We start from the raw sequence: 13,493 nt of genomic DNA, 5'->3' as shown, positions 1-13,493 counted from the left end.
TACAGTTTGATTTTCTTCGTTTGTTGGTCTCCATTCTGGGAGGGTTTTGGCCACGCTCATCCTCCACGTTCAATTTGTATAGTATAACACATGTGGTCATCACTCGGAGGAGATCGTTTGTTTTTTACAGCCTTGCCAAAATCTGCAAAATTTGCCATTTTTGTTTGAGTACTCCAAATGCCCTCTCGATATCTTTCCGACAAGCCTCTTGCGAAATTGTAAACATTTTTTCCTTAGTGGTAATTGGATTTTTGATGGCTTGCATAAAGATGGCATGCTTAGAATATATTCTATTTGTCAGATAATATGGCAAATTGTACAATGTCTCGTTTACCTCGTACTCAATTGGTGGTACCGTGCCGTCCATGTATTTTTTGAATAACGGCAAATGATAAAAAATGGTTACATCATTATTTGTTCCCGGCATCCCCAAGAATGCATGTCATATCCATAGATTCTGAGATGTAGTAGCCTTCAATATCAACGTTGGGTATCCATAACGTCCATTGTACTGGCCGCGCCAAGCAATGGGACATGCATCCCATCGCCAATGCATACAGTCTAGCGAGCCAATCATCATGAGAAATCTACGCAGTTTGTTTTCAGATAAGAGACACGCAAGATCCTTAGTAGTTGGATCACGTAAATATTGCTCTTTATAAAGTTCAATAATCGAATCACAGAACTCCAACGTTGCCCTCTGAGCTGTTGTGCCCCCAATCTTTACTACTTTTTCAACGCTATCAAAATAACATCCATAAGAAAGAACATGCACAATGACCATCACTTTTTTGCAGCGGTGAAAGGCCCATTGGATTAGTACAATTAGCCCATTGTGTGAAGTAGCAACTATGATTGCAAACATCATGTAAACTTCTGGTAAATACCTCACGACGCATGCAAAATCTCCGCCGGAAACATGATTAAGGAAAACGAGGAGTCTCAGATAGATAGTCGTTCCATAACTCTTCATGTCTTCCTTCACGATCACGGTAGATCTAATTCCTTCGTTAAGGTGCACCTCTAGTTGCAACATAAAAAATAAAAGGCAACGAGTGTTGTAATATTTCGAGTTGATCACGTTCAAGCTGTAGTAGTAAAAGCTTCCTCCGTATTCTCCTGTAATCACTCTCTTGAACCATCGACTGAAAGTATAATGTTTTGTCGACATGTTGACCACCATCATCATCACTAACCATACGTTGGGGTGAATGGAGCAAATTTAAGGTAAATTCACTTGTTCAATTGAAGATAAAAATGTGTGTAAGCCTTAAGTTATAGCAATACGTTTTTTATAATATGGGATCCAACAACCAATCTTCAATACAATGGGCATTTATAGATATGAAAGGATTTCAAGTGATTGATATAAGGGAAATAAATGTACAAGACTTGCAATTAATACACATTGTAGTAATAGAAGGATCAAAAGAAAAAAATCTGCACACATACTTGACATGCTTCTGCAAACTAAAATTTTCCAACCAATAGAACAATGGTACAATACATTAATGGTTTGATGCACTATTATTACAAGTCAAATTATTTTCCCCGAGACAACTCTACCACCTACTTTATGTAAGAAAATTAATGCATATTCTCACACAACCAATTGGAAGAATTGACAATTTACTCAATCTTGAAAACCATTTTACAAAGGAAGATAGATATATATATATATATATTAAAAGCTATAAATAAATGATGTATTCATATGCTTGCAGCCTTGCAATTCCATGCAATAAAGACATAGAATTGTCCAGGTATGTTGTTGCCTTGCAGTGAATTGTACATCAACAAGAGGTACAAACTTGTCAAAAAACAAAAAAAAAAAAATATTATATTTGTTTTGCTTTTAATTGTAAGGAATAGGGAAAATATAACAATGAATTGAATATAAGCAAATGAGCTATGCCTATTCACACCGTTTATCTCTTAAAAAGTTACCTGCATAAGTTATACAATTAACAACTATAATAAGTAGGCTTAGACATTGTGTTGGTTTATAGTAACTATGTAGTAGATAGGTACCTTCTTGAACTAAATTTGGATTCAACATCAATAAACATTACACAACCACCTCTGCCTCTATATGAAGTAGGCAACGATGCTAGTAAAGCAAGTCTCATGGAAAACTATAGGTTCAAAAATTAAGATGAGATAACACATATAGAAAAGCTAGTATTCTTAATCAAAGGAATTGCATGAGTAAATTCGCTACTATAGCATCGAGCACTATTGAAAAAAGAAAAACCACTAAAAAAGATAATAAGAGACTATTGTTTGTATGCCAACTGTCATTAGGAAATTTTGACATAATAGTTCTTGAACTATTAAAGTGAACTTTAAAGAAGAACTCAATGAGAATTTTATTGTTCTTAGTGAAACATTTTACAAAAAAAAAAAAGTGATTGAGGTAAAAAATACACAAAGTTCCCTTCAAATTAATAGACCTGTAAAAGTATAAATTAATGAACCTACAAAGGTATAAAAGTACCCAAAATCCCTGCAATATTCACAAAGGTACAAGCAACAAGATTCAGTTCATATGTATTATTACACAAACTTATTGATGGTTATAATTTATTTGGAGTTTACACAATAAGTGACTCGGATGAATTTAATATCATGTCTTGCCATATGCTTGATGGAATGGAGTAATTTAATAAATTATTTGCTACTTACCTGTAAAGAGAATTGATTGGATTGTGTCTCTTTAGTTCACTGCATCTGGTAAGTAATTAAAATAGAGCAAATCCATGAATGGTAGCTCACAGTTTTTGTAAACTGAGAGGCTTAAAAGTTGGTGGGAATAGTTCTAGCCAGATTTTTTACTGAAAGATCACTGCATGAACAATTATACAATAATTTAAGCAAATTTATACTTTAAAAAACATTATATTTCCTTTCATAAGTTCAAAGCAATATAGGAACTTACATAGTGGTAATATTTTTAGAAATACTACCATTTGGAATTGTTCCATTAAGCTGGTTGAAACTCAAATCTCTAAAATCCAAAATGGCAAAATTATTAAATGAAAAAAAATATATATAAAGATAAGATAAATAAAAGGATGTGGTATGCCACTGGTTAACATGAAGTTTTAAAAATGTTTTGAATAGATCAACCCATAAGAGGAATGACTAGTTAGATAAGTGAGCTAGCGGAGTTGAGACAAGAAAAAACAAATACAAACATGTTTGATAACTTCCTTCTATAAATATGCAAATCTACCTCCTACAAGAGGTGCTCTTTCTTTCACAAATACAAAAGGTTTGATAACACCCTTTCACAAAAATACAATCTACCTTCCAAAATAGATAGTTTGTACATATATTGTTTAAGAGGTAGAAAAAAACCACACCAAACAACTTTGATAGGGGACAATTGAGCAGAAAGTAATAACTTAGACTATTCTAATGTCCACATACTTACATATAAGCAATATGTGGACTATTCCTTCAATCAGGAATCGGAAATCCTCGTACTCCTAATACATACAATAAAGAAGATTGTTAAGAAAGAATAATTATATATATATATATATCTAAGAATACAATTCGTGCACATTCCTTCTCATAACTTGTGAGAAAAATTTAAACATAAAGAAAGGAGAGCGTTTGAAAAATTGAAAAATTGCTCAAATATTGCATATAATAGATGGCATAGAATGGAATAAAGAGAATAATGCATTCACTTACAACACCAACAAAATAGATATGTTTCCATATGAGCACGGTATTGGATAGCCACCAAAGTTTTTGTTATCAAGCTGTCTATGAACACTTATGAGATCTAAAATTATTTGGAGGTACTCAAATAGAAATAGAAGATAAGAAGAGAATACAAGAGAAATTGACAACAAGATCTCACCGGAGATTCGATTTGATATAGGTTGTCCTTCACCCACCTCTTTCAAACGCCGGAAATTGCCCATTTGATTGGGATGAATCGCCAGTTTGATTGGGATGAGGGGCTTGGTGAAGATTGGGAGATCGATTGGATACAGGTTGTCCATCGCCCACCTCCTTTAGATGCAATCGCCCATTTGATTGGGATGAATTGCCAGTTTGATTAGGATGAAGGGTTTGGCGAAGATTGGGAGATTGATAGGATACAGGTTCTCCGTCGCCAACCTCCTTTAGACGCCAAAAATTGATGGTTTAATTGGGATGGATTGCCGGTTTGATTGAGATGAAAGATTTGGTGAAGATTGGGAGTGAATATTGTGTTCGATGAATATTTCGAGAAAGAATTTCGAAGGACCAAAGGAAAATAGCTACTCTGTTTTTTTTGGAAATGAAAATTGATACATACTAAATTAGAATTGACACATCAGATACACGTAAGCAAATGAAGGCTTTTAATTGGCTAGTGTATGTGCTCGCAACAGTAGTGACATCCAAATCGACGGCTTCTCTCTCCGGCTCCTTCCATCGTCCTCTCTCTTTTTCGTCTTATCTCACCTTCACTCATCCTTTTTTTCTTATTTTCTTTTTCTTCCTATATCGTCACTTTTGTTTGATCAGTGAAGCTGTAGGTCATAAAAGATATTTCAGATTGGTAAAAAAAGATTCTTCTTCCCTCTTTCCTCTAAAGTTAATTCTTTTAGTTCTGTTGCTTCCTCTAATGATCTTGAATTTGTTTATCTTCATTGTTGCGAGTTTGCTAGTTTATTTTTTCTCCTGTTATATCGTGTAGGAGCTGTTGTTAGAAAAATACAAAAATAATAAAAAATTAATAATAGTTTTATTTTGGAACTTAACACGAAGCTAGTGGAAGAAGAATACACTATTTACCTTTGTTCCGTAGAGGACGGCTGAAATCTTAATGTTGTCTCTTTTCTTCTATTCTGTTGATTTTGTTGCAAGCTAACCTAAATTCACCGATGATTCTCATAATAAGGGATGGGTAAAACATATAATGTTAAAATATATATATATGGTATAGAGAAATAAAAAGTCACCGTAGGAAAAAGAATAGCGGTTGTGATCAATGCAGCTAAAGAGAAGGTGCTGCAATGTAATAATTACACTACAACTTTTTACGTCCAAAATGATGAAGAATAAAAGAAGTTGCAATGTAATAATTACTTTGAACATATTTATTCTAAATATATACTCCCTCCGTCCCGGTCCAAATGGGCCATTTGGGGTTTTATAGTAGATTAAGAAATAATAGTATTTTATTAGTTAGTAGAAGTGTGCAAGAGGTTTTGACATTTTGTCATTTGACATTATGTAAAAAGTACTTATATATGTAATGGTATGCCTGTAATTTAAGTGAAAATTAAGGGTATTTTAGTATTAGTGTATAATTACTTTTACTAAAATAGAAAATAGATACTTTGGAGTGAGATTGACTAAAATGGTAAACACGATACTCTGAGTTGGGACGGAGGGAGTATTAAAAAATTGAAAAATATTCATTCTGAATATAATCTTGTTGATATAGGTACTAAAGTTTGCTTGTGAATAAATTTGTATCGTGTATGAAAAATATATATTGTGATACTTTTGATTAGTCTTGAACTGCTTAGTGTAGTTGTTAGGTTAAGTTAATGTTTTAAGACTAATAGTATGTATTTTCCTTTTGTGCAGGTAAATAATAAAAAAATATAGGTGATAATGAACCCAGCCACTTGGACTAAAAATCAGATTAAGAATTTGTTGAATTTTTTGTCCAATTCGATCCACCCCAATTAGACATATACAGTAATACTCGATACATAATCTAGTTGACCCGTTAGATGTTTTGTTAACTAAATATTTTAAAGTTGTTATTATCAATATGTAAACTTAGGAACATTTTCTATATGTTGGCACTAGTTTCATAATGTTTGAGCCAACAATGAATTTATAGTAAATTTTATAAAATCTGTACTAAATTTAAGTAAGTTGATTGATCGAATTTGATGATTAGGTGAAGTCTGACCGAACCAAGTCCTGCAAGTCGGTGGTAGTAAAGTTGGGTAAACTTCCCTAAGTAAGGTAACGGGTTAAATTATACTTATTTGAAATGATTGACCATCTAACTATGTACCTCAGATAAATAGGCTATTATAATTATACCTTATTATGTGATATATGGTGAACTTGCTATTAAGAATTCATAATTTTTGTAAGCCGTGGATTTGGCTAAACTTAGCCGTTGATTGGAAAGTCGATTTATTAATTTGTGTATGCCGTGGATTTGGCTAGACTTAGCCGTTGATTGACAAGTCTATTATTAATTTGTATATGCCGTGGACTTGGCTAGACTTAGGCATTAATTGGCAAGTCGACTATTGTTTTGTGTATGCCGTGGGCTTGGCTAGACTTAGCCGTTGATTGGCAAGTCGATTATTAATTTGTATATTCCGTGGATTTGGCTAGACTTAGCCGTTGATTGACAAGTCGATTATTAATTAGTGTATGCCTTGGATTTGGCTAGACTTAATCGTTGATTGACAAATTGATTTATTAATTTGTGTATTCCGTGGATTTGGCTAGACTTAGCCGTCGATTCATTAATTTGTGTATGTCGTGGATTTGATTAGACTTAGCTGTTGATTAACAAGTCGATTCATAATTTGTTAAATCTTGAATTTGGCTAGATATAGCCGTTGGTTGACAAGTCGGTTAATGTGTTTTGAGCCATGAATTTTGGCAAGTTGTAGTTGTTGTATGACTATCATTTATTGTTGGTAAATTATTTCGTGCATTGCATATTTAATTCTTTACTTAGCTTTAACTGATGTTTACTACCCTCTTTCATACAGAGTTGATTTCTGGACATTCATCCACTTGATGCATCATAAGGATGGGACTCTATCGAGCATGCATGACTTTTTATCTGATAATGTTCGAACTTATGATTTTACATGCTCCTTATTTTGAAGTGCATTGAGACTTTATAATACATGCAGAGAATTCTTACGATTACATGTTTTTGAAATGCTTAAGGGTGTTGGAAAATGTATTTTAAATTTTTTGAAAAGAATAACATTTACATTCGCTATTATGATGTTTTAGCCTTAACATCGGGGCACGTCATGTTTTTATTTTTTTTTACGTGATATTGTTCTGTTGTTGGCGTGTGACACTTCAAACATATATATATGTATATATATATATTTAAAATAAAAAGAAATTACATTTTATAAATCAAGATGAATTTTACTTAAGAAACCACACCCTTTTTTTCAAGGATAACATGCATAATGAAATTTCTTTTGGGGCTCGGGGTGCATTAGATATCATGTTAGGCATGAAATTTTAGATACTATGTATTTAGTATGTATCAGTAAAAATAATTATGATATAATAAAAATAAATATATATTAAAATTAAGATAATTAAATAATTTAATTAAATAAATAATACTCCCTCCGTCCAGTTATAAAGATGACATTTACTTTTTGTACGTTGTTTAAGAAATATTGTATTTTAATGATAGTTATGATAAATTTAATGTAAAAAGACCAAAACACCCCTATAGTACTTTTACTTTTTTTTTTTAATGGTATTTGTGTAAATAAGTGTAAAAGTAAGGGTATGAGTAATACGGGATGGAACCATACTTACTAAAAAAAAGGAAATGTAAACTTTATAATTTGACAGTTCAAAATGAAAAAATTGACAGTTCAAAATTTAAAAATGTAAATTTTGTAAGCAGACGAAGGGAGTATAAATTATGAATTTTAAAATATAATTAAAATATATAATTATATTTCGAAAAAAAAAGTACATTTTAAAAATCAAGATGGATTTTTCGAATTAACCCCGTACCACCCAGGTTTTAGATGGACATGTTATGAGGCCTAAGGTTTCTTGGCGGGACAGGTTATGTCGCCTATACAATTGTTTCAAATTCATCCTTTATCATCCCTAATTTGATTTGGTAGTACAACATTAAAATTTTTTTTTATTTTTTTATTTTTTATTTTTTAAATCACACAGCTACTACTCTATAGTCCAGTAAAATTAGTCCATCTATGTTGGCACAGAATAGAGATAAATTTAAATATTATTTTTTAAATTTTTTTTTTACAAAATAATAAAATAAACTTAACGTAAAGATGATAAAGAAGACTAGAATAATAGATCGACGGAAAAAATATTTTTTATTTGATATTATTCAAAATATTCATTAAAAAAACATTACATCCAACGCTATTAGCATTCAAATTTTTTTAGAAATCTATTAGCATTCAAATTTTTATTATTTCTAAACCAATACAAAGTGAATATACCGAATTCCCTACATTTCAGAGGTACATAAACACGCATGGAACACAGATTTAGTTCTTCCAAGCCAAAATATTACCTAACAAATACATACAGTTAAAACATAATAATAATAATAATAACAAACAAAACACCATTTTTTTTTAATAGTTTCGTAAATGATGGTCTAGGTGGTTGGACTTGTGATCGTGAGGTCATGGGTTCAAACCTCCGATGCTTCAGGTCACCTGCCACACATGGTCTGCCTAGTGTGACTTATTCGTCGAACCTGATTTGCTGGGTATTGAGTTCATCCGGGAGTTTACTCAGTGCCCACTTTCAGGTAGCGGCTTAGGTTCCCATCCAAAAGAAAAAAAAAAAAAAAAAAAACACTATTTTTTATATCATCACAATTCTCCCTATCTAACAACAAAAACATCTAAAACAAAAAATACCGAGCATACAAACTAATTTGTGTGCACTACTTTTTTTATATAATTAAAAAAAAAAAAAAAAAAATCAAACTCCATCAATGGAATGAATGGATCCTATGCAATAGTGATTTAACACCTTAGAGCATCTTCTTGTTCAAGCAAACATCATAGACCTCCATATCTTTTGTTCTTTTTTTCCCTACAGAAATGCTAATTCATGCTTTCAACATACATTGTTGGGTAGCACCACTGAATCTACTTATTATATGACTCATTACAGTTACCGTGTCCGTTACCCTTACCATATCTGACTGACCTGTGAGATGTCATTCAAAACTGTAGGTTCGTTTTGTTGCAGCAAGGGTGTTCGACAGAAGCATTGCTATTGTCATGGGCCCAACTCCCCCGGGAACTGGGGTGATAGCTGAAGCAATCTTACTAGCCTCCTCGTAGCATACGTCCCCAACAAGGCGATAACCTTGACGGCTTGTGGCATCCTGGCACGTCCGAATAAACCATATGAGTGGCAAAATAAGAAATTTTGTATTTAAGTAATGTTGAAGCAAAGAAAATAAAATATACAATAGCAGTAATTAGAAATAGGAAGAATTATAAATATTAAATAATCATCCATAGTTCCGGGTAGGAAACACAGCCTAAGGGTATCCTTAATCGAAAGGAGATAAGTATATGGATAACTCAAGATATAATATTAAGGATTCAATTATCAAGAAATAAATCAATGCTAAAAAGAATGAAGGCACTCCAGAGGAGTGAGAAGGAAGAACAAAATGATTGAACTGTTGTAAAAAGTGCATGATGGAAATAAGCAAAAAGCAGTCTAGGTGGTGTTTGGGTGTCGAAAGTGTCGTGAAAAGTAACTGTAAACACAGCAGAGTTCATAAGTTTCAGACCTCAACAGGATTTATTCCAACATCGATGATGACAGCGCCAGGCTTGATCCAGCTACCTCTCACCATATTTGGCTTCCCCACAGCAGCGATTAATATGTCTGCTTCTCTTGTGATCTCCTCGGGATTTTTCGTCCTTGAATGGACAATGCTAACGGTAGCATCTTCTCGCTGACAATGCAAACAGGAATTATGGAATGATGTTACAATTACATGGAAGCAAAAACAAAGTTGCTTAAATTCCTTGAAGTAGAAAGTTGGAATATTACTTGCAAAAGAAGAGCAGCGGGCATCCCAACAATGTTGCTCCTCCCAATGACAACAGCTCTCTTTCCCTTAATATCTACACCGTATCTATGTAACAACTCTATGCATCCTTTGGGTGTACATGGAACAAATAATGGAACTCGATCTCTCATGGCCAGGCGACCAATATTTAGAGGATTGAAACCATCAACATCTTTCTCAATAGAAACGGCATTCAAGACCTTTTGTTCATTTATATGCTGGAAAAATGGATACAAACCAAACAGAATAATAAATATACAAAAGCAAGTACCAAATGAGAAAAGCATATAAATTGTTTCCAGGTTCATTTTAACAGGGAAACTATTATATATTCATCGCTACAGATTTTATTAAGCCAATAAAAGAAATTTATTGCATAATTGGCTAGAGTTACAGTTGTGTGAAGATTGGGAAAGTCAATGAGGATGCACAGACAGAATGTCGGGTAATTCCTCACATTCGCTAGAATTTTCTTAGTCCACTTAATACTTATCAGGTTTTTACATGCTATTATTAGTACATCAGGTGCATATCCTCTAAAAAACTATATTCACGTTAAGAGTTATCTTGATAACTGATAAGTAAATTGATTTGGAGCGATTACATGTTCGTTTATAGGATAAAGACCCATTACAAGACCTCAGTAGAACTCATGAAATAGTCCTCCAGATGAAGACCCTTATCCCACAATCCAAATTAATAAATCGTCTACACTTCATAATGGGATAAAAATTCACCAATAATAATGGCATAGCATGAAGACTTACAGAAGGTAGAGGCAACTGAACAAGAATGCCATTAACTGAAGGATCATCATTGTAACTTGAGATATAGTTGAGCACTTCTTGCTCGGAGGCATCTTCAGCCAAATGGACTTCATATGACTTGATCCCAACAGATTCACAGGCTTTCTTCTTATTGCGGACATAAGTTGCAGAATCTTTCCTGTCTCCAACAAGAATTACTGCCAATCCAGGAACAACCCCTGTAAATTCCTTCATCTTAGATATTTCAACAGCTATTTCCTCTCTTATCTGTTTGGCAACTGATTTTCCATCAATAACTTTCGCAGATGCCTCAGTGGCCATTGCAGCTGCAAAAACATTGGAAATCAGAAGACACGAGAGAGCCTTACGAAGGCACACACTTATATATAGAAGAAAATTATAAGGAATATCTGGCTTCAGCTGAAATGGCACAGAACAATTGTAGAGACACTAAATATAAGTAACAATGAAGCTCTCAACAAATATAAGTAACAATGAAGCTCTCAACACCATAAGATGAAGTGGAAACTGAATATCTGGTGAGATTTCAAGGTATAAACAAGAACTATCTTCATTAATCATCTAAGAAGCTATCAATTAGAAACTTTGTTCACTTTAGCTTTAAGCATTACTTTAAGAATTCCTCACAGCAATCAATTCACTCATATTAAAAGCACTCTTCTAGCTCCTATTTAGTCGGTTTACTTATACTTCTAAAGCCTACCAAAATGTACACTTGCGCATCAATTTGACGATCAAAGAAAAAGCTCGTCAGCATCGATTCAAGCACTACACAATCACCTTAGGAAACAAACCTATCTAATAAACACCAATTGCGTGCATTCCAAGCGAAATCAAGCATACATCAGTAACACAATCTTACCATTAACAACAGAAGAGGAAGAACTAGATGAATACGAAACACAGGTGGCGTTACGAATAGAATCACTAATCATCCTACTCATCTTTAGAAAGGCAGTAGCGCTCCGCGCGGGGAGAAACTGGACACTGATTATGGGAGAAACCTTCCGACAGGAGGCATCGGCGGCGGACCTGAACACGGTGGCGGCGGAAGAGGTGGAGGTGACGGTGGCTGAGGTCATTTTGCGACCAAGTATTTGGAACCTGAATTTCAGCCCTATGTTGCCCTCTCTGCTATATGTCTATAAATATTTACAATGGAGACAAACTTTAGGGTTTTAAAGACAGACGTTTCTTTCAAGCTTCTATGGAGTTTTCGCTTTTTCAAATCCGATTTTCAATATACATTTTCATTTTTATTTTTGTTTCCCATGATAGTTAGATAAAATTTATTAAATCAAATATATTTACTAAATATAAATCAAAGTATAGGTACATGTTCATTTAAAATCTCTTTGTTTCATTCAAAAAAAATAAATGTGTTTTTATAAAATTTTATTTTCTATTACAATTATTTTTAAAATATTTAAATATGTATTCTAATTATTTTTAATCATATATATTAAATTTATTTTAAAACTACCAATATTAATATTATTAAGGAAAACTTGAATTTAAATTCCTCTCAACTAAAAATCATTTAAGTTCGGTCCTCCCCATTTTGATAAAATAAGGCACTCACTATTTTTCATTTTAATTTACACTTGACTTTTTAGTAGTCATTTTACCCCTTAAATTACTATATAATTTAATGAATATTATATGTGTTTTTGTTATTTTAATATAAACTTACATTATCTAATTACACACTCCAAATTTATCTATTTGTGCAAAGAAAATTTTGAGAGTAATATGTCTCGAATTTTATTACTGAAATCAGTTACTTAACCCAAAAAATTAAACAAAACTCATCATCCGGAATTGTGAATGTGTTATTCTTCCGAACTCTTTCCCTCTCAAGTTGCCCCTTGTCATTGAAGCTCTCTGCTGAAGTAATCTTCGTTGAGCCTCTCCGTAGAAACTTTCTCCGCTGTCGGAAATCTCCCTTCGTCGCCGAGAGCTCCAATTGCAGTTGAGATGTCAAAGAAGTTCTTCTTCCCGAAGTGGAGTTCAAAAAAGTAAGTTAAAATTTATGTTTATTGTATAATCCATTTTCTGAGTTCATGGTGTATTTGGATTTATTTTATTTGTACCTCGGTTGGATTTGACCTCGGTGACAAGTCATTTTACTTTGACATCGTATCATACCATCAGTTCGAATATGAGTTATTTTGATGTGTTTGAAATTGTAAATGATCTTATTGGCTATAGAAGTACTTTCATTTTTACTTTTATAACTTTACATTTATAGTAAAATGATTGAGATGTGAGACAAGTGGTTCTCCCTTCTTTTTCCAAATATTGTTAGCAACTTTTTTCTTGTAAGTTGATTTTTAAGTACTAAAATGCTGGACGTATGTGTGATACCCTCTGAAGTTGGGTCGTTGCTTGGCCAACTCTCGTGTGTAGATGAGCCGATATTAGGTTATCCGAAGTTTATTAGAGGTTAAATGGATTGATTAGACTACGTCAATAATGTGCATATATTTTTTCCGAAAGTCCTACTGAAAGAACTCTAGAGTTAAGTGTGCTTTTTGAGGATGGGTGACCCCTTGGGAAGTCTCTCAGGGTGGTGTTGACTTGTGGGGTCAGTCTATAATCTCGACTCGCCCAGCTTTGCATAGCTTGCGGACACCCCGCTGGAAAAACTCATGTTGACTTGTGGGGGGGGGGGGTCAGTCTATAATCTCAACACGCTCGACTTTGATAGCTTGCGGGCCAGGGTGTCACCATTGGTATCAGAGCCGACCTGCGACAACCACAGTTGTTGACCTGACTGTTGAGGGGCCTAGCAGTTGACGATCCTTGGGGTGCAATATTGATATTGAATTCTAAAGTGCAGAAGGATGTGATACCCCTCAGAG

General features: G+C 33.5%; 1 protein-coding gene and 1 long non-coding RNA gene across 4 annotated transcripts; both read right to left on the bottom strand.

Annotated features, from left to right (window-relative positions):
- Nucleotides 1-1,014: 1,014 nt before the first annotated feature.
- Nucleotides 1,015-4,371, bottom strand: LOC127262490 (uncharacterized). Of its 3 annotated transcripts, none has more exons than XR_007841138.1 (4): nucleotides 3,703-4,371; nucleotides 3,437-3,491; nucleotides 2,939-3,007; nucleotides 1,015-2,845 (listed from the first exon to the last, which is right to left on the bottom strand). It is a non-coding gene; the product is annotated as an uncharacterized LOC127262490 (long non-coding RNA). The 3 variants fall into 3 exon arrangements; XR_007841139.1 differs by having other exon boundaries at nucleotides 3,875-4,368; XR_007841140.1 differs by lacking the exon at nucleotides 2,939-3,007 and having other exon boundaries at nucleotides 1,015-2,730; nucleotides 3,703-4,369.
- Nucleotides 4,372-8,741: 4,370 nt separating this feature from the next.
- On the bottom strand, nucleotides 8,742-11,790 carry LOC127262701 (bifunctional protein FolD 4, chloroplastic-like). The gene is made up of 5 exons (XM_051291513.1): nucleotides 11,492-11,790; nucleotides 10,609-10,934; nucleotides 9,823-10,059; nucleotides 9,557-9,724; nucleotides 8,742-9,139 (listed from the first exon to the last, which is right to left on the bottom strand). The coding sequence occupies exons 1-5, from the start codon at nucleotides 11,709-11,711 to the stop codon at nucleotides 8,969-8,971; spliced, it is 1,122 nt and encodes a 373-aa protein (XP_051147470.1). The 5' UTR covers nucleotides 11,712-11,790; the 3' UTR covers nucleotides 8,742-8,968.
- Nucleotides 11,791-13,493: the final 1,703 nt, after the last annotated feature.

The sequence above is a fragment of the Andrographis paniculata genome, unplaced genomic scaffold (assembly GCF_009805555.1).
Source record: "Andrographis paniculata isolate CXL003 unplaced genomic scaffold, ASM980555v1 Contig65END, whole genome shotgun sequence".
In the NCBI taxonomy this organism is placed as follows: domain Eukaryota; kingdom Viridiplantae; phylum Streptophyta; class Magnoliopsida; order Lamiales; family Acanthaceae; genus Andrographis; species Andrographis paniculata.
Note: the sequence above shows the minus strand (reverse complement) of the source record. Positions and strands in the feature narration are given on the sequence as shown.